General features: G+C 38.0%; 2 protein-coding genes across 3 annotated transcripts; one reads left to right on the top strand and one right to left on the bottom strand.

Moving 5' to 3' along the window:
• Positions 1–1380: 1380 nt before the first annotated feature.
• gtpbp10 (GTP-binding protein 10 (putative)) lies at positions 1381–7324 on the bottom strand. Of its 2 annotated transcripts, none has more exons than XM_016267813.1 (10): positions 7139–7324; positions 6087–6280; positions 4841–4932; positions 4488–4632; positions 4102–4175; positions 3877–3929; positions 3489–3596; positions 3329–3406; positions 2641–2764; positions 1381–2013 (listed from the first exon to the last, which is right to left on the bottom strand). In XM_016267813.1, the coding sequence occupies exons 1-10, from the start codon at positions 7169–7171 to the stop codon at positions 1772–1774; spliced, it is 1143 nt and encodes a 380-aa protein (XP_016123299.1). In that variant the 5' UTR covers positions 7172–7324; the 3' UTR covers positions 1381–1771. The 2 variants fall into 2 exon arrangements, with proteins under 2 accessions (XP_016123299.1, XP_016123300.1); XM_016267814.1 differs by lacking the exon at positions 7139–7324 and adding an exon at positions 6576–6608.
• A 2181-nt stretch (positions 7325–9505) lies between these two features.
• Positions 9506–15676, top strand: LOC107582167 (oxidative stress-induced growth inhibitor 2-like). The gene is made up of 6 exons (XM_016267894.1): positions 9506–9557; positions 12347–12439; positions 12584–12720; positions 12849–13040; positions 13334–13425; positions 14294–15676. The coding sequence occupies exons 2-6, from the start codon at positions 12373–12375 to the stop codon at positions 15579–15581; spliced, it is 1776 nt and encodes a 591-aa protein (XP_016123380.1). The 5' UTR covers positions 9506–9557; positions 12347–12372; the 3' UTR covers positions 15582–15676.
• The last annotated feature ends 618 nt before the right edge of the window (positions 15677–16294 follow it).

Below are 16294 nucleotides of genomic sequence, written 5' to 3'. Positions count from 1 at the left end.
ATTTACATACAGATACTAAACCATAGTTTTTTGTTTTTTTTGTTAATGGATAATCATTTATCATGTCATTTAACCATTTGTTGATTTTTATTTTCATTATCTGTGCTCTTGTAATGCTTGCTATTGCAGATTAATCTTATGATTATGTGGTTTCAAGTGATATTTGTCTTTGTGAGAGACAACGTAAAGTCTCCATTTCAAGGTTTTTAACATCACGATGGTGCTGTGAAGCGGTAATTTTCCATTGCATTAATTCAACGTATTGAATTTGTTGTGGTCAGATGAAGTCCAGCTGAGCACTGAAACAGACAGAACTAAGATTATTCAATAAAACCTGCTCATTCAGATCACTTCATCTCCCTGCTTTCTCTCACTCCTTCCTCTGTCAACCTCTTGGCTGCTATAAAACAATAAATAATAATTAACAAATGATTAACTGGATACAATGCAGTTCTAACTGGTTTGGGGTGTTAACTGGTTTTGGATACCAAACAAAACATGTCTTCTGACTAAATGTGATAAAGAGACCAGATCCATATGCTTGACTTTCCCAAGTGTTAAATGGATCTAACAATGCATGCAAATTTTACACCGATCAAAGCACCTGCAAACTTTTGAAACAGTCCACTGTCTGTTTATCATGAAAAGTAGCCTATGTGCCCTGGTTTGGCCTGCAAACCACCTGCAAGATTTTAGTGGCATCTAGTGGTGTATGGTGGAGCTGACAAGTGTTTGCAGGTGAACAAAAGGACAAACATTTATGATACACAAAAAAATTGTTTTGAATTTGCAAGTGTTTTACTTGGTTTTACTCTGGTACAGAATAATCTAGCATTAAACAGTCAATAAAGGCATAAAATACCTACATTACAAACAACAGCATGAAAAATCAGCAGATGGCAGTAGAGCGCTGATTCTGTTACAAACTACTCCAAAAAAATCATGAAGACCTTGAAAAACAGGAAGGTTAACTGAATAAGAACAAGTAATGGCTAAAATTCCAGGTGGTCACTTTTTATAGAATAAAGCACAGAAAATAATTTTCATAGAGAGCATTTTTAGCCATCTTACCTTGTTGTGGGAAAAAAATAAATAAATAAAAAAATGTATATATATATATCAATACAAAAAATTATGATTTCTGAAGATCATGAGACACTGAAGACTGCAGTTATGATGCTGCGCATCACAGGAATAACTTAGATTTTAATGTATATTAATAAAAGTTATTTTACATCCTAATAATATTTCACAATATTACATTTTTTCCTGTATTTTTAATCAAATAAATGCAGCCTTGATGAGCAGAAGAGACGTCTTTAAAAACATTACAACTCTCACTGATCCCAAACTTCTGCACAGCAGTGTGTATGTATATATATATATATAATTTTTTGTATTGACCAGTTTTTAATCTTGGCTCCCAGCCTGTTCAGATGGAATATCTAGTAGACCAGCTGACAAGTTAACAAAACACCTTTAAAACCAGCAAACCAGACCAGCATGATCAGACTGGGAGAGCAGCTAAAACCAACTTCAAGCAATGCATTACATTAAAGCTTACCCAGACACAAAGGTCAGCATTTTGGTACATATCAGGCACAGATACTAGTCTATACAACACAGACTGATTTAAGTGAAATGTGCTGTTTGTGTTCTGTTGAATGCTCTTTAACTGCATATAATTACATATTTCACATGTCCGCAAATGTTCAACAGTATCCCTGAGGATCATTTATGGGTTGCCATACACAAACCTATATGTGGGATCTCAGGTCGGCTGAGAAATCCCCCAGCTAGGTATGGAGGAAGTGGGAATCTCCCTTCTCAACTTAAGTAGCCTCTCACTGCGCTGACCATCAGTTTCTATGATGTTCTGTTCCTCAAGTGATTGGCGGATGAGAGACTTGAGCAAGGGCAGACCAAGGCCAGTTGTGGCAGAGACTGGGACGACGTGCGTGAAACGCATTAGGCTTTTAGGGATGACATCCTCAGGAAAGAGATGGCTTGATTCTAGGAAAGCACAGCATCACTTAAAAGAGTTATCAACTGAGGAACACTACATGTACACAGCCATTAAGCTCAATGCAATAAAACAATCACATTAGGCCTGTACTTTAGGCAAATTTACTTGTGGCAGAAACTCGAGACTGCCATAATAGTCAATAAATCACTGACCTCCCCACCAGGGAAAATTACAGTGCATATATTTGTGTAAAACATGGCCGATTTAGCAGATTTAATAAACCGCTCTCTGACTGCTTTTTAGACACAATGGGTATGTTGAACTGATATCAATCTGCACATGTGATGGACATTGGTTATGACCATCTATGGTATCTTCTTTGAAAGCATCTTGAGTAAAACGAGTACATACAAAAGATCTGAACCGGAAGCAATGTGACCCATTTTAGAGAATATGGAAGTTTGTTGCACATAACTGCTATTGTATGAAACAATAATGCAACCACTCGATTGATAAAACCATCTGCTGCTGTGATATGAAATTTCTGTAATGCACCCACTGTATACCTAAAATAACACAAAACAAAGTCTAAAGGCAATTTGTGACTAATATGCTTGAATGGCCTATTTAATAAATAGCCCCTAAATTGCCCATTTGCTTCTAATAAAACCTACCTTCCTGGTTCTCTAAGTGAGTTTCCAGGTCTCGGAGACGGCCCTGAGCCTCGGGGAGGTCCATCTTATTTATGACCAGGATCGCTGGCTTCCCTAACAGTTCCTCATTATACAACTCCAGCTCCTGATTAACAGAGAAAATCAAGAGCACTTTATATAGCACAATCATATATGCAGAAGCATTTCATTCAGAAAAGCAGTTTATTTTCATTTTATTTATTTTTTTACATAGAGCTCACATGTCAAATATCCAGAACTTGCACAATTGATGGCTGACTAAATACTTTTTTTCCCCACTGTATATGTGTGTGTGTGTGTGTGTGTGTTCAAAACACATTACCGTTCAAAAGTTTGGGGTCAGAAATTTTTAAAATGTTTTTGAATGAAGTCTCTTTTATGCTAACTAACGCTGCATTTATTTGATCAAAAACATTTGTACAATTTACAATTAAAAATAACTGTTTTCTATTTAAATATTTTTTTATGTAGTTTCTTCCTGCGACGGTGAAGCTGAAATTTCAGCAGCCATTACTCCAGTCTTTATTGTCCCATGATCCTTCAGAAATTACAATTCTTCAGAAATCATTCTAACATGCTGATTTGGTGCTGTGCTCAAGAAACATTTCTTAATATTTGATCTTTTGATCAATTAATGCATCCTTGCAGAATCAGTAGTGTATATTATTACCTTGTTTAAAAGCAGCACGGTTTCAAATGCAGACCTAAACGGGGTGTTACTAGCTAGCTGAAACCCACAGATGTCGACCTGAAACATCAGAACATGACATTACTATTCAACTCTCACAGTCACTAACATTCAAGTTCACGTAACAGACAAAACTCAGTACCACAAACATGAGCTGCTTGGTTCTCTCCACATGCTTGAGAAACTTGTGTCCCATGCCTTTATTTATGTGAGCACCTTCAATGAGTCCTGGTAAGTCTGCTACTGAAACCTCCAGAGAAAAACAAACTTCTGTAACTCACTCTGGCATCAGTCTGAAAAAGTGTGTATTATGTAATATAAAATTATATTTGCTGAAGGTCTGTTCAATAAAAATTTCTATTTTATGTATATACATATTGTATATTGCATATAACTGTATTGTAATTTTTGGTTTAATTATCAGACTATTTTATGGGAGAAGGTCAAAACCAAGCTTGTTAAGCAGCATACAGTATAAGTCCTATTATTTTATTTTATTATTTATGCTATTATAGAGCCTGTAATCCTACCTGCTTGTGATCATCATACATAACCTTTCCAATTTCAGGTCTTAAAGTTGTAACTGCGGAAGTAAAATAAAAGAAAATAACAAGGGATTATTGTAAAAGTGGCAATAAAGTGGCAGTTTTATACACACACGTATACATATACTGATATATATATATACATACGTGTGTGTTTGTGTATTGAACTACGTTGGTTTAACTAATTTGTAAATGATTATCAGTTCTCACAGGGGTAGCTGGCAATTCTTGGTTTAGCATGCGACAAGGCAGTCAGCAAGGAGGATTTGCCTGCATTGGGAAACCTGTCAAAAAAATAAATCATTTTTGATGTGTGTGAAATACACATTAATGGAAAGAGAAAACAATAAAACAAGAAGGGTCACAATTATGACACTTTACACAGCTTTACTTTTGCAAAACATAACATAACAATAATAATAAAAGTTTTTATGTACCAAATATAGTTTATTCATTATGTAGTTTTGTTTTATGCATTATTTTGGTCATTATTCCTAGATCATTTTTAGCTCTTCATGTGCTTTACCTTGTAATTTATACCCTTTTTTTGTTTGAGAGCAATACTTTTCCAGTCCACATTCTGTGTAGACACTCACCCTACAAGTCCCAGATCTGCAATGAGTTTAAGGTCCAGCCGTATCTGTCTGGTTTGACCTTTACTGGGTAAGAACCCAGAGTGAAGAGAGCCACCATGACCCCCTTTGGCCACCAAAAGATTGTCTCCTTCACAGTTTAACTCTCCTAATGAGAAAAGAAAAATTTAAATTACCATTAGATAAGACGTACAGAATACAATATGAAAGGGAACAAACAACACAAAATGGCATTTGATATATGTGCAATCAAAGTGCAAAGTATGTCTAATAAGCATGTCAAATAAAAACATGAAGTGATGTGAGAGGAAAACCTAAATGATCTAGATGTTATAGAGGGGTGTAAATGGAATTACCCAAGATTCTCCCATCGTCTGTTGTAACACTGATCCCAACAGGTGCAAAGACCTGACTGTCCTCTCCTTTAGCCCCTCTCAGAGCATGAATACTGACAAAAGCACCACACAATACTTTACTTACGGTCTCTACAAAATCAGCACAAAACAACCAAGATTCAATATTTCACAAAACAATTAAACATTGTGTGCATTTCTGAAAAAAAAACAGGACACATGGCCACTTACTAAGTCACATAATGTGTTGTATAGCAGAACAATTATTTGTGAAATGTGTTCATCTAGTTCACCAAAAAGTGAATCTGTCATCATTTACAAAAATGTACATTACTTCTTATGCACCTTTCTGGTTTAAAAAGTCATTCAACAGCTTTATGTGAGAAGCAGTCCAAAAATAAGTGTTTCACTTTCCTCACACAAAATTATCATACACACTTCTGTACATTTAACCCTGACATGATACACATGCAAATCAAAGAAGTTGTGGACAGGATCTTCTACTTCTCCCATGTTCAGCATGCAAGCAATGTAATTCTTCCATGTTCCATCTTATCATAATTTGAACAGAAAGTCAAGATGTTCAATGAATAGCATATTACATTGCAATCTGCTTCTCATAAAAACCACTTGTATTATTTTTAAAGACTTGGAAAACAGTACATGGGTCTTATGGACTACATTCTGGAACTTGACATTTGGGGTTGCTGTACTATTATGTTATATAGAAAAAAAGAAGCTTGGACATGCTAAATATCGCTTGACAATTCGATAGGTTATTTATGGCAACTACCGGTATTTAAAAGATTTGGGAATGCATCATATCATCTGCATGAAGCAACTAAGCTTTCACAATATCAGAAGAATGCAGAGCTTCTCACATCAGATTCACCAGACAAAAGAATGACACCTAGAACACATCTGTTTCAGAGATCTCACTCTGACACAAACAATCAATAGGAGAGATTACACAATCTGTTACAGCAAAAAATATAATAGGCTCCTGTGACATGTTTCAAAGTAATCTAAATACATAAATAACAATATCAATTTATTATCAAATATCAAAAATAAATATCAGTTTTAATGATCTTATGGATTAAAAACACAATAATACATTGAAAATAAAAAAATTAAATACTATTATGTTTTGTCATAGGAAATTCCTATTATTGTCTTCCAGAGGTATTACTGACAATTGCCATTTCACTCACACATTATTCTCTTTATTAGGAAAAAAAGGACTTACCTGCTGTTTGAACCAACACCTGCAGTGAATCGTTTGTTAGGGTGCTTGTCCTTGATTTGCTTCAGTGTAATGTCTTTTTTGGCCACCACCCAAATGTCTCCACCATTTCCCCCAAGTCCCCCTAAACGGGGCAAACCCATTCCTCCACTCCCACCCCTCACATAAAGCCGTATATTATCCACAAAGTTGCCATACTGAAATAAAAGAGACAGATAAAGTTAGCAGGACATTATGTTCGTGAAACTGTTCGTATTCCACTTCTGAAGAACTGTATGAAGACTGTATCCAGATTTTCTGCATACTGCTGTGCCATTGCTCCATTATTTGCATAAGTCTGTGTCTATTATTATGGTATAAATGATTTTCAATTTTCCTGTCCCTGCACATTCACTAATAGCCTCTGGGGAAAGATGACCCCCCCCGTATCTTAGCATGTGAAGGTCGGGCTACTACTAACTAGTTAAATGTCATTCGATAAACAATACCAACCTTCCGGAAACAAACTCTGCTTGTCCAGACCATCACCCCCCCCCCCCCCCCCTCCCCCAAGGAAGGCAAGGAAAGTCCACCATTAAACGATTTAATGAGAAAAAAATTATTCCCAAACCCCCTTGTCAACATGACTCACTTTGTAGCATACTCAATATGATTAATAATGGTTTGCCTGGGCCCTCTGGGGTTAACAAACGTCAGGATTACAGCAGAAACACATCAGGAAATTACCTAGACTACTTATTCACGCCATCCTACAACTGCTGGCCTACAGTGAGATTAGCCTATGGAAAACGCATTTATGATCAACTATTCATTTGTGGTGATGAATTATGGATGATGTTAATTATTTGTCACTGTCTTTGGTCAGCTTGATTTCTACTAATCAGCTAATATGCTTGATAGGTGATAAAAGTGTTTAGAGCGAAGCATCATGGTTGTGACAGTAATTAATTACATAGTCATTTGCTACACGATCTGGTAATGACACACAGAAACTTAGCATGTGAAGGTCGGGCTACTACTAACTAGTTAAATGTCATTCGATAAACAATACCAACCTTCCGGAAACAAACTCTGCTTGTCCAGACCATCCCGAAATAACTCCCCAAGGCAGAGATTGTATTAAAGTGTCACAAAATCTGTTTTGTTTTGTTACAACGTTACTGTCTCTGCATCGTTGAAGTGAAGGACCAAACACGTGTGTGCTTCCGGAAACATGCCAATGTGTGCTGTGATTGGCTGAAAGTGCTGTCCATTACACATGTTTCCGCCTCTCTCCGTCAGCATAAGAATAATGGACCCTTTTCACATTTCCGGGTTTCTCGGCAGCGGAAGTCGTCATAGTTGGGTTAACTTGAATAGCAGCGAAGGGGAGAGTACCACAAATATATGTTTTGCATTCCCATTTGCTCAAATAGCAAAAGAAAAACTCCACGATAGTGTTTTCATGACTTTCAATAAAAGGAATAAAACTGAGAGAGACTGATAACGGCTGTCAGAAGAGAGAACGATGTCAAATGTACTCCCATAGACGCAGCATTAGAAACACCCTCGCATTAGCGTTAACAGTTTTTTTGTAATTTGATGCAAAGGTGATATAATACAAAGAATAGTGTTATAAATGTACATACATTAAAAAAAATACAAATATGAAAAACTTTCGAGGATTTACGATGCTGATGACCGTTGATAATGTGAACTCTGAGGTAGTTTGCTCACCTTTATCTGTGCACATGAGTTCTACTGCTAGGGTTTAGGTATATGACTCTCCTTGTCATAAAGTATTTGTATTTTTGTAAACAATTTACACAAAAGGGGATTTCAAACTTTCTGAATGATAGTTCTATAGCCTACTATCATTACTGAAACACACTTTTTATTTTTTTTACTGAATGATCTGGGCGTCACCTGTATGTAATGCCAAACCTGACAAAATTAGAAATAAATACAGACATAAATAATTATTTATATATATATTTATTTTTACATTTCTTTGTTTATTTGTGTATTTATTTAATTCAATTGTTATTCCATACTATGAAGAAATGCAAACAATGTAGGCCTAATTTAACTGCAAATTATATGAAGTAGCCTATTTTTATTTTGTCGAAATATGCATTGCTAAATATATATTCATATGTTCTCCCCGAGTTTTTCAGATTTCGCCCAATAATACAAATTAGCTACTAAAGATTTTGCATTAAAAATAAAGTAAAATCCATTTATCATAACTAATTTATTAAGTGAGATGATTATTTTTTGTCTAGATGTCAAAAAATAAAATAAATAAATAAATAACAGTAGGCTAATCATGAGCTCTAAGTACTTGTGTTCCTCAGATTGTAATGCAGTTATGTTCTTCGCGTCAGGGGGGTTTAGTGTGAGTGGAACGGGCTGCAATCAACAGCATGACGCTTGAGCCGTGGGCACGCAGTGCTTTAAAAGACTACAAGTCGTAAAACACTCGCACAAAGCCAATTATTCGCCTCAAAGGTATGAACGGAAAAGGATCTACAGGACAGAAAAGACTGATATAACATTGTAAGTAGGCTAAATGATTTTAAGTAGTATTTTACATGTAACCATTTCACTTGCTCTGGTAGGAGACCAACGGCTTTTTATTGATTTACCAAATTATTACTGTTGATTACTTACGTGGCATTTTGTTGCTATATAAATGTAAACGCTGAAGACGGACCTTAGCTGACCTAAATGAATAAGTCTGTGTTACGTCTGAGAGTAATTTAAACATTAAAGCAACGTGAGACTGTCCTAATCTAGTAACGAAGGGCACTAAAAACACGCAAGTGACGGCTGTAACGTCGACACCTGCAGTGAACCAGGAACAAGTAGGCTAATGATAATAATTATATAACTACTTTCATCCTTCTCTAAAGACAAAAAAAAAGTAGTTTTAGAATAAAACCCACCAATACAGAAACATTAACTGAGCAATAGGGATGTTGCATGAAATAAAGTGATGCTTTTTGCAAAGCTGACGGGCGTATCGAGTAACGATCGATTACGTTTCCTCCCGTTTAACGGAAAAGGCGCGTGCGGTTATTTCTCTGATGCCATGTGCGCGCGGCAGACTCCGCGTATCTGGGCTCGCTCTACATGCCTGCCGGTGCGGCACGAGGCGCAGATGATCATGCTGAAAGGAGACCTCGCAGCTTTTCCGTGCTGCTACTCTGGAGTAACGCATATGATTCAGCGACGTGCTACGTCGATTTAATATTGTCCAGCATGATTCATACTTCTTAGATATCCGGCGCTTTCCCAGAAAGCAGTAAGCAGCTGAGCATCTTTAGAAAATCAGTCGTCCACGTATGTCATCCTGTGACTCGGCTTGGAACCTCCCACTAGGGATACGGACTATTTATACCGCGTGCAGCATCCCGAGCCATCTAGAGATACGCGAATCTGAAAAATAAAATAAAATAAAATACAGAGAATCTGAAGATTTCTCGATTGGAGGTAAGGACATCACTATAAAAATGCATTTAATACTATTCAATTCAGTATACATGCGACTGTAGATGCGACCTAAATTGTGCCATATTTATTAAAATCAAACATCTTTTCACATATTATAACGCTCGTTTCTGATATTTCCCTAAAGCTTCTCGTTTTGACTCGCTTTTTAGTGCCGGGCCGCATAAAGTTAGTCACTTTTGTCATTTTATATCTACGTAAAATAAAGTTTTTAACGTTACGTGGAAGGATTGAAACAACGAGCTACAATTTCTGTGGCGTTAACAGCATGCCCCAGGAAGGTGAAGATATGGTGTACGTGTATGAATAGACACAGGCCACAAAGACAAAAACAATCATATTTAACAGACACATTCCGAGATTTATGATGTGGAGATTCAGAGCAGGGAAACATTGTTACATTGTTAGTTAATCTCTGAAATGAGTGCTTTCCGAATACTGTTCAAAAATAAATGAAATTATTTTAAACGGTTTCCTTATCTGCAGTTGTCATTTTAGAGAGCATCTACTATTTTGGGGGCGTACCTTATGCGCAATATGCATACACGCGTGCATACATGTATACATACTGACATACCATCCAGTCTGAGCTTCAAACTCACTGATAACCCTGTCTAGACTACACACACACACACACACAACATCAACAACATCAACAACAACCAACTAGCTGTACAACTCTCTTCACACATTTAATGTACATTCACACAGTCATTTTGTAGAGATACTGTGTCCTGCCATGTCTAATGTTTTGGTTTCCCATCATATGAAAGCAGATAAACGAAGAGTGTTCTTAAAAAAGAAACAGCAGCATACTCAATTCTATTGATTATACTTTTAACAACAAATTAAATCAGCTGGAACATTCAGAATTGTTATTGGCACTGGCTTTGTTAAATAAACAAGGGATAATGCACTGTCATAATAGCAGAAACATACTTTAAAACATCAAAATACAAGCATGGCTACACTGTAAAAAAATGACCGTGAATTTAACGGTAAAAGACTGTAAAAATGCTACAGTAAAAACCTGTTAAATGGTAAATTCTCCTTCTATATACGGTGAAAAACTGTATTGGACATTAATTTTATGGTAGTATACCGCTTTTGGATGTGAAAAAGACCATATAATTTAGAGTGAATAACAGTAAATTGACATTCCCAGAATTCTCTGCATTACATTTCAAATTTGATGTTTTTGTTGTTGAAATAACTATGTTTAATAATGATGTTTTTTCTTGGTTTTTTTATTATCAGTTTTGTATTTTAGGGTTGTGTGTTACACCTAATGTTGTTAAATTAATGTTTATTGCATTATTTCAGTTTCATGTGTGTTACCATGATGGTGTTTGTGTGAATGACACTGTGCACCTTCTACATATGCTATTATTTAAAAGCTGCTTGTGATGGGCTTTGGTTCATCATGTGACTTTCTCATCACCACCTGCATTTGGTGGTTATCAGTGTATTACAAAGGTACAAAACAGATTTCAGTACTTCAATAGGTTGGTATATTAACATTATATCAGTTAATGAAATTACGGTATTTAACTGTAAATTTAAGTTAAAACCGTAAAAACCTAAAACGTTGCTAGCGTATTTTTTACGGTAAAATTACGGCAACTACAGCTGCCGTTTTTTTGACTGTAAATGTTACGGAATTTTTTTTACAGTCTGTATGAAATCTGGATCAGCAGTCAATTTTACTGTTTTACCCTAGATAGCAGTCATTACTCTATCTAGGGTATTTGATAATATATTTGGCCACTGAATTCTGATTGACCAGTCAGAAACATGTATTCTAGATGTTATGAGGATCTAGTCTTTTTTGAAAACAGAGAAATGAGTGTGAAAAACAAGGGGCTAGTCAGCCCATATGAGTACCCCTTGTAAATGTGGTCTGGAGACTGTTAATAAATGGGGCAGTGGGGTGGAAATGCCAGTTCCAAACCCTGCTAATGCTCCCCTCCACCCCTTACACACCCGTCATGCCATCCTCACCCCCGGTTATGCCTGGAATCCTGCGCACTCTCTCTGAAAAGTGTAAACAACCAGGGTCAAATAAAAACCGGTTGTGACGGGTGGCTGCGATGTGCCGACTGTCGGCATGCCAAGCCCACTTTTTTGAAAAACATAAACAGGGGCAGCATGGATTACAGGCCAAACTGAAGTGTAATCGGGGGATTTACACTCGTCAGGTCGAGACAATGAGTGTGCTCAGATAACAGTGCCTCACTCCATAAAACTGATAATGATTTGCTTTTGTCAGGAAGCAGTGGCAGCGCTAATGCTAGCATTAGCTCAGCAGGGAAGAGTGTCTGAGCAAGGCCATCGTTGTGTACATAGTTGGTGACTTTTTTGTTATTAAAACCTTTTGCACATGAGATATGACAAGAGGGGAGAAATGACTGTTAGTTTGGTACTATGGTTAAAAAACTTTAATGTAAAAAAAAATACAAACACTCTAAAACTCTAAAATTGCATCAGCCATCACCCTAAAGCTTCAAACAGAAGATAATAGACTTGGAATAGAATTTACAGGGTATTGCAAGTTATGTTACCATTTGTTGTGCATTAATCAATTTTAGATATTCAGTGCAAGTAATAATATGCAAACATCATAACACCATATGGTAATATTTTAAATGGAAACGTTTTATACGAAAACAGTTTTAGCAAATGTCCACATATGTAGAATTAATGTAATATGCTAATATTTGCAGCTAGCATTAATTTTATTTTGATTAACAGATGTCTTTTGTGTTTATCAGTGCCAGCTCTAATTCTGGCTGCCACTATGCCTCTGCTGGAAGAAAGTTCTCTGCCGAGGGACTGTACTCGAACTGTGCCAGTAGTCATCATTGGTGAGTCATCAAGGAGCAAATGTTATCAGATTCATTACTGATGGAAAAAAGGGCATTCGCAGCTTTAACCAATCCTGATGGCTCTTAATTAGTAGATTCCAATATAACATTCCACAGTTACTTGTCTCTCATTTCTCCTCTCAGGTAATGGTCCTTCCGGTATATGCTTGTCGTACCTTCTGAGTGGATATACTCCTTATTTAGATCCAATGGCTGTGCACCCAAACCCTATCCTGTTTCGTAAACTACAGGAAGCCAAGCAGCTTCCCATCACTGAACAGGTAAAAAGATTGAAACAGGTTGCGAAGTTTAACTTGGAACTAAATTGTGGAGTAAAACTAAATTGTGAACAATCAGAAATGATAGTCAAATGTGCAATAAACCAGTTGACCAGTGTGTCTTTCTGTAGGATTTGGAGTTTCTTTGTGAAGGTTTAGAGGGGCGTTCAGGGAACCCTGTGGCGGTGCTCTTCGATACACTCCTTCATCCAAATGCAGATTTGGGCTTTGAGTTCCCCTCTGTACTGCAGTGGAGGCTGGAAAAGAAACATCATATTCCTCATCTGGTCTTGGGCAAAGCTACTCCTGGTGGTGCCTGGCACGTGAGTGACCTCTCTGAGATAGTTGGGTTAATACTTCTCACAACTGTACAAGCTTAAAAAAGCTCATTCATTAATAATAGTTTCTATAACTGCCAGGTTAGCTTTGAGAAGTTTCTATGGTATTGCTATGACTTTCTTACTATAGCAGGTTAGGGTATTGGTAGAAGAGATACACTAGTTATACATAACAATTTACATAATGTGAAAAAACCTGCCTCTGAATTTACAACCCTAACAACCATTTTTGACTAAATGTCCTTCATTGACAAAATATACTCTTTCTGGTCTCCAAGGCAATGGAAGGTTCAATGCTGACCATTAGTCTTGGTATATGGATGGAGTTACCAGGAGTCAACTACAGAGATTTGACCCCGGGCAAAAGGAGGTATGTACTATGGAGGATAACTGATGGTAGCTTCCATTAGTACTGGGGTGTCATGTCCTGCTTCTGGAGAGCCTCCATCCTGCAAAGTTTAGTTCCAAACCTAATTAAACACACCTGAACCAGCTTGTCAAGGGCTGCGTCCGAAAGCTGAAAAATGCTGTCTTCAGAGGATGCAATCCAAGGTAGGAAGGCATCAAGGCACGTCTGAATCCAATGTCAGCTTTACTTCCTGTCTTGAGATGCCTTCATCTTATCTATTTTTGAAGGCAGCATAGATGTATCCTTCACTGCCTTTGATATCCCACAATCCTGTGCATTCCATTCTCTGACAGTTGAGCTAAAAAATAAAGATGGCACCTGAAATTTGCAGTTGGTGATCAGTTTGTGTGTAAATATGTTTCTGACCAAGTTTTTCCACTTTTGATGTTACTTCTAGTGAGAAATTAGTATTATAGTAATTAAATATTCACTTTGTTTTCACCAAATCTTGCTCTATTTTGTTGTAGATCATTACACTTCCTTAGAAGCCTGTTCGAAATCAGTTTCATGAGGTGCCTTCATGCGCAAATGCTGCCTGCAAAGTCATTGCCCAATGAGGCGACAAGTCAGCAGCCTAAGCTTTCGGACGCAGACAAGGTCTTCAGGATTACTAGAAACATTCAGACAAGTGTGTCAGAACAGGTTGGAACTACTCTGCGGGAAGTTGGGCCTCCACGAGCAGGATTGGACACCTCCGCATTAGTGTTTATCAAAGATAATCAAGAAGATATTATGGGTTCCTCTCCAGCAGAACTATGATCCAATTTTTCAGACTTTACAGAAAGATCTGAGATTGATGGATTATGTATATTATGGGCTTTTCTCACAGGTCGGTGTCCAATGATCGAGCCACTCCAGATGAGATCTCTTCCTACTACAAAAATTATGTCAAGCTCATGGGTCTCCAGAAGAACTTTGTGGACAATACCTATGTCACCTCTGTTCAAAAACTTCACCGCAGTCATGAAAAAAGTACTGGGGATGAAAAGAACACTGTAAATGGTCAGCTGAATGGTGTGAAAAATGGGTTAGATTATTGCAATAAGAACAGAACTGAGAACAGTCAGAATGGACTGGTAAATGGGTTTAGCAATGAGTTACAAAATGAAATGGAGAAAAGCAGTAGAAGTGGTGATACTGGGGAGGAGGATGAAGATAATAGAGGCAAAGAAGGAGTGAGAGAGAGTATTGGGTTTTCCCAAGGAAATTCACAGGGACTCTGGGAGGTCAGGGGCTACCAGCAGCTCCAAGGTGACACTCATGTCCCTTTCAGCTTATTTGCAGAGAATGTTGTCTTAGCAACAGGGGCAGCGGATTCTCCAGCTCGATTGGGAGTAGAGGGGGAGGATCTCCCTTATGTGTTCCACAGCGTACGTGACCTTGGGGTGGCTGTCAGCTGTCACAGCAACCTGAGCTCTTCCCCTGACCCTGTTCTGGTAGTGGGGGCGGGGCTTAGCGCAGCCGATGCAGTGCTGTGTGCCTTGAACCATAGGGTCTCTGTGTTGCATGCATTCCGTAAGCGTGCTGATGACCCAGGTCTCATCTTCAAACAGTTGCCAAAGACACTTTACCCTGAATATCACAGGGTCTACCACATGATGTGTTCCCAAGTTTACCCAGCATCCCCTGTTGCCAATCCCACAGCTCCTAGTCCATCTTTGTTCCCTGACTACACCAGCTTCCCTGAGCACTGTGTGCTCTCCTTCCAGCCTGACATGCACTGCGTGATGAGGGGATCCAATGGTGTCCTTAGAGTCTTCAAAGTCTCTATGGTGCTAGTTCTTATCGGGACCTATCCCAACTTGTTTTTCTTGAAGGAGCAAGGGCAATACCTTGGCTTGGATCCCAGCAAGCCAATCTCCTGCAGACAGAATCCTGTCGACATAAACCCTTACACCTTTGAGTGTAATGCTGACCCTGGGCTCTTTGCCATGGGACCCCTTGTTGGTGACAACTTTGTACGTTTCTTAAAGGGTGGCGCTCTTGGCATTGCTAGCTGTTTGCGCAAGAGACTGAAACATAGGATTGAGAAGAACAGGAAATTGATCGCCAAGGAAGGAGGGTGTGGAGGACGGGGAAGAGAAGGAAGTGGGGGCGGAGGAGGAGGATTTGTCTAAGGCTCCAAGAGAAAGTGCTTCATGATGAGTCCTGGAATACATAAAATTTTTATATGTATGCAGTGAATACTAATAAAACTACAACTTTTCTACAACTTATCTACAACAAGAAAGTACACTTATAAAAATGAGCAGAAGCTAGGAGAAACTACTCTCTTCCCAATGGTGTCTTATGTTGTCTGTCTTACAAAAGGAGTTTTTGCTGGTCAGGAATAATGTGCCAATAAGTCAATGTCATTCGTAGTCTAGATGGAGTGTGCTTTACCTCTTGTTGTTACAAATGTTGTCAGTTGCCTTGTTATTTGTAATTAGTTACCTGCTCTTACATTACATCATAGATAGCATATCTCTGTCATGATTGCAGTGCCTGAAGGGGTGTTCACACTGACAGTGTTTTGTAGCGACAAAGCAACCAAACATCATTAAGAGGTGGTCACGAGCAACAGACTTGCTGTTGAAAAGTGACAAAGATTAGCAGAGCTAAAAGATGGTGCTACTATCAATGGAAGCACAGCGATTTGTCGTTTGAGTTGGATACAGAGGAAGAATAGGTATGCCTATTAAACACCAACAGCTCAGAAACTAAACTTCAGTGATTTAATATCTGTCAGTGTGAACACAGAGGCTTGCACTTAGTAAAAGAAAGCAATACCGAAATAGCAGATGACTTAGGCAGAAGGCCTAGTTCAGGGGTGGCGAACGTCTGTCCTGGA

The sequence above is a fragment of the Sinocyclocheilus grahami genome, unplaced genomic scaffold (assembly GCF_001515645.1).
Source record: "Sinocyclocheilus grahami isolate Dianchi unplaced genomic scaffold, SAMN03320097.WGS_v1.1 scaffold40.1, whole genome shotgun sequence".
Classification (NCBI taxonomy): Eukaryota; Metazoa; Chordata; class Actinopteri; order Cypriniformes; family Cyprinidae; genus Sinocyclocheilus; species Sinocyclocheilus grahami.
Note: the sequence above shows the minus strand (reverse complement) of the source record. Positions and strands in the feature narration are given on the sequence as shown.

Coding starts and splice junctions, on each gene's coding strand:
- gtpbp10 (XM_016267813.1), bottom strand. CDS start 7,171: ATGGTCTGGACAAGCAGAGTTTGTTTCCGGAAG. Junction 4,633..4,840: donor AGACGATGGGAGAATCTTGG/GTAATTCCATTT, acceptor TTTTCTCATTAG/GAGAGTTAAACTGTGAAGGA. Junction 3,597..3,876: donor TGTATGATGATCACAAGCAG/GTAGGATTACAG, acceptor TTTTCTCTGGAG/GTTTCAGTAGCAGACTTACC.
- LOC107582167 (XM_016267894.1), top strand. CDS start 12,373: ATGCCTCTGCTGGAAGAAAGTTCTCTGCCGAGGGACTGTACTCGAACT. Junction 12,440..12,583: donor TGTGCCAGTAGTCATCATTG/GTGAGTCATCAA, acceptor TTCTCCTCTCAG/GTAATGGTCCTTCCGGTATA. Junction 13,426..14,293: donor TTGACCCCGGGCAAAAGGAG/GTATGTACTATG, acceptor CTTTTCTCACAG/GTCGGTGTCCAATGATCGAG.